General features: G+C 47.3%; 1 protein-coding gene across 1 annotated transcript in view; it reads right to left on the bottom strand.

Annotated features, from left to right (window-relative positions):
• Positions 1-510: 510 nt before the first annotated feature.
• Med18 (mediator complex subunit 18) overlaps positions 511-1,911 on the bottom strand; it is a 5,452-nt gene continuing 4,051 nt past the window's right edge. Inside the window, exon 3 of the mRNA XM_005353126.2 lies at positions 511-1,599. Coding sequence (XP_005353183.1) covers positions 1,046-1,599 — 554 coding nt within the window. The 3' untranslated portion in view covers positions 511-1,045. The remainder of the gene's footprint in view (positions 1,600-1,911) is intronic.

The following is a 1,911-nucleotide window of genomic DNA, read 5'->3' as shown; positions in this document are numbered from 1 at the left end:
CATTCTGACCTCATCAAATCTGGGACTATGAGCTCTACCCCCCACCTATTTAAGATTTACTTATGTGGATGGGTGTTTCGCCTGCATGTAGGTCTGTGTACTATGTGTGTGCCTGATGCCTGCGCAGTTGAAACATGGGCATCACATCCTCGAGAACTGGAGTTATAGCAAGCGGGTGTTGGGAACTGAGCCTGGGGCCTCTCTGCAAGAGCAGTCGGTGCTCTTTAACAGCTAAACCATCTCTCCTGGCCGTGGCTACTTAACCATTCCTTCTTCCATTTCTTCAGGGTGTGGGTGTGCTCATGTGAAGGAGCAGCACTCACGCGTGATGGAGAGGACAGCAACCTGCAGGAGCCGGGCTTCTACCACGTGAGTCCTGGAGAAGCCTCTGGCCCTCCACAGGTAGGGGTGCCCATACACATCACACACGATAATAGTGATATATTGGTAAACAGCTAAGAAGCTAAGTAATAATAATAATAAAAAGTTAAGAATAAGGATCAGAAATTGTTTCTTTCCTGTCTTTATTACTATACAATGCCAGCTCACAATGCTGTTACGAACCTTACATATAAAAGGCAAAACAAGACAAAAACTTATAAACAAAGCAAAAAATAAATAACAGAATAAGAAAATACTTTTATAAAAAACAAAACAACAACAAAGGGCAAAACAATGATTAGAGTTGTCTTTGACATTTTCCTCCGAAAAGCTAATTTAGTCCACTTCCCTCTCTTTGGGCGAAGGGAGGACTTGAACAAATCTCCATGTTATCCTGGGCCTGTAATCAGCAGAGACTGCCAAGGAGAAGACACAGGCACTTAAGACGGACATGCAGGGGGCCTGAGTTCCAGGCTAGCTACTGATGTAGTCAAGTTCCAGGTGAGCCAGGGCTACAAGGTAAGACCCTGTCACCAAAAAAACAACACAAAACAACAAAATTACCTAATGAAGGAAACCACTCAGTTTCTCGAAGGGAGTCTGCCTGACTGGCAGCAGCCTACCAGGTGAGGACAGACCTCAAAGACGGACGGACTTTTCTTAATCACATAAGCCTTTTGGGGTCTATTTTTTCCAGGTGAACCAGAGGTTTGAGCTGCTCAGCAAAATTCCTCATGTCGTCAGAGACCATGTCCTGCCCAGCTGGTGCGACAACACTCAATTCCACAAGATAGGAGAGCGACAGGGCCTCTGTGCTGTCTGTGTTCCCTGGGACCAGGATTCGGAAAATCTTGTACACCACAATCTTCATGATGCCCTTACGGAACAAGTGCCCTTTAGCGACAAACTCATGGTCCATACGGAAGCCCATTTCCATCAAGAAGTCCGTGAGGTTCTCAGATGTGGCAATGTCCACACAGTTGCGCACCAAGGCATGGCGGTTCTTGTCTCCCATTTCTGGCTGTCCCAGGTAACGCAGGTGCCAGGGTGCCCCTGCCCTGTCCATGGAGCGCCGAGCCCTTAGAACGAACGGGCTGGCTTGCTGGCCCTTCAGGAGGAATACCATCTCGTGATCAAGGAAAGTCTCGGGCTCCATGTTGTCACACAAACCACGAAGGCGATGAATGAGACTTTCCAAACTGTGGTCTAAGACACTTCCTGAAGAGGAGAAAAGACAATGAGCCCTGGCTTTCACTAAGGGTCTTGAAACTAACAAAAGATAAACACACACAAAAGAAATAAATAGTTAAGCTGGGCGGTGGTGGCGCAGGCCTTTAATCCCAGCACTCAGAAGACAGAGACAGGTGGATCACTGTGAGTTCGAGGCCAGCCTGGTCTACAAGTGCTAGTTCCAGTTCTAGGACAGGCTCCAAAGCTACAGAGAAACACTGTCTCAAAAAACAAAAACAAAAGGAAGGAAGGAAGGAAGGAAGGAAGGAAGGAAGGAAGGAAGGAAGGAAGGAAGGAAGG

The sequence above is a fragment of the Microtus ochrogaster genome, chromosome 10 (assembly GCF_000317375.1).
Source record: "Microtus ochrogaster isolate Prairie Vole_2 chromosome 10, MicOch1.0, whole genome shotgun sequence".
Lineage (NCBI taxonomy): Eukaryota > Metazoa > Chordata > Mammalia > Rodentia > Cricetidae > Microtus > Microtus ochrogaster.
The sequence above is the reverse complement of the archived record's forward strand: the minus strand, read 5'-3'. Positions and strand labels throughout refer to the sequence as shown.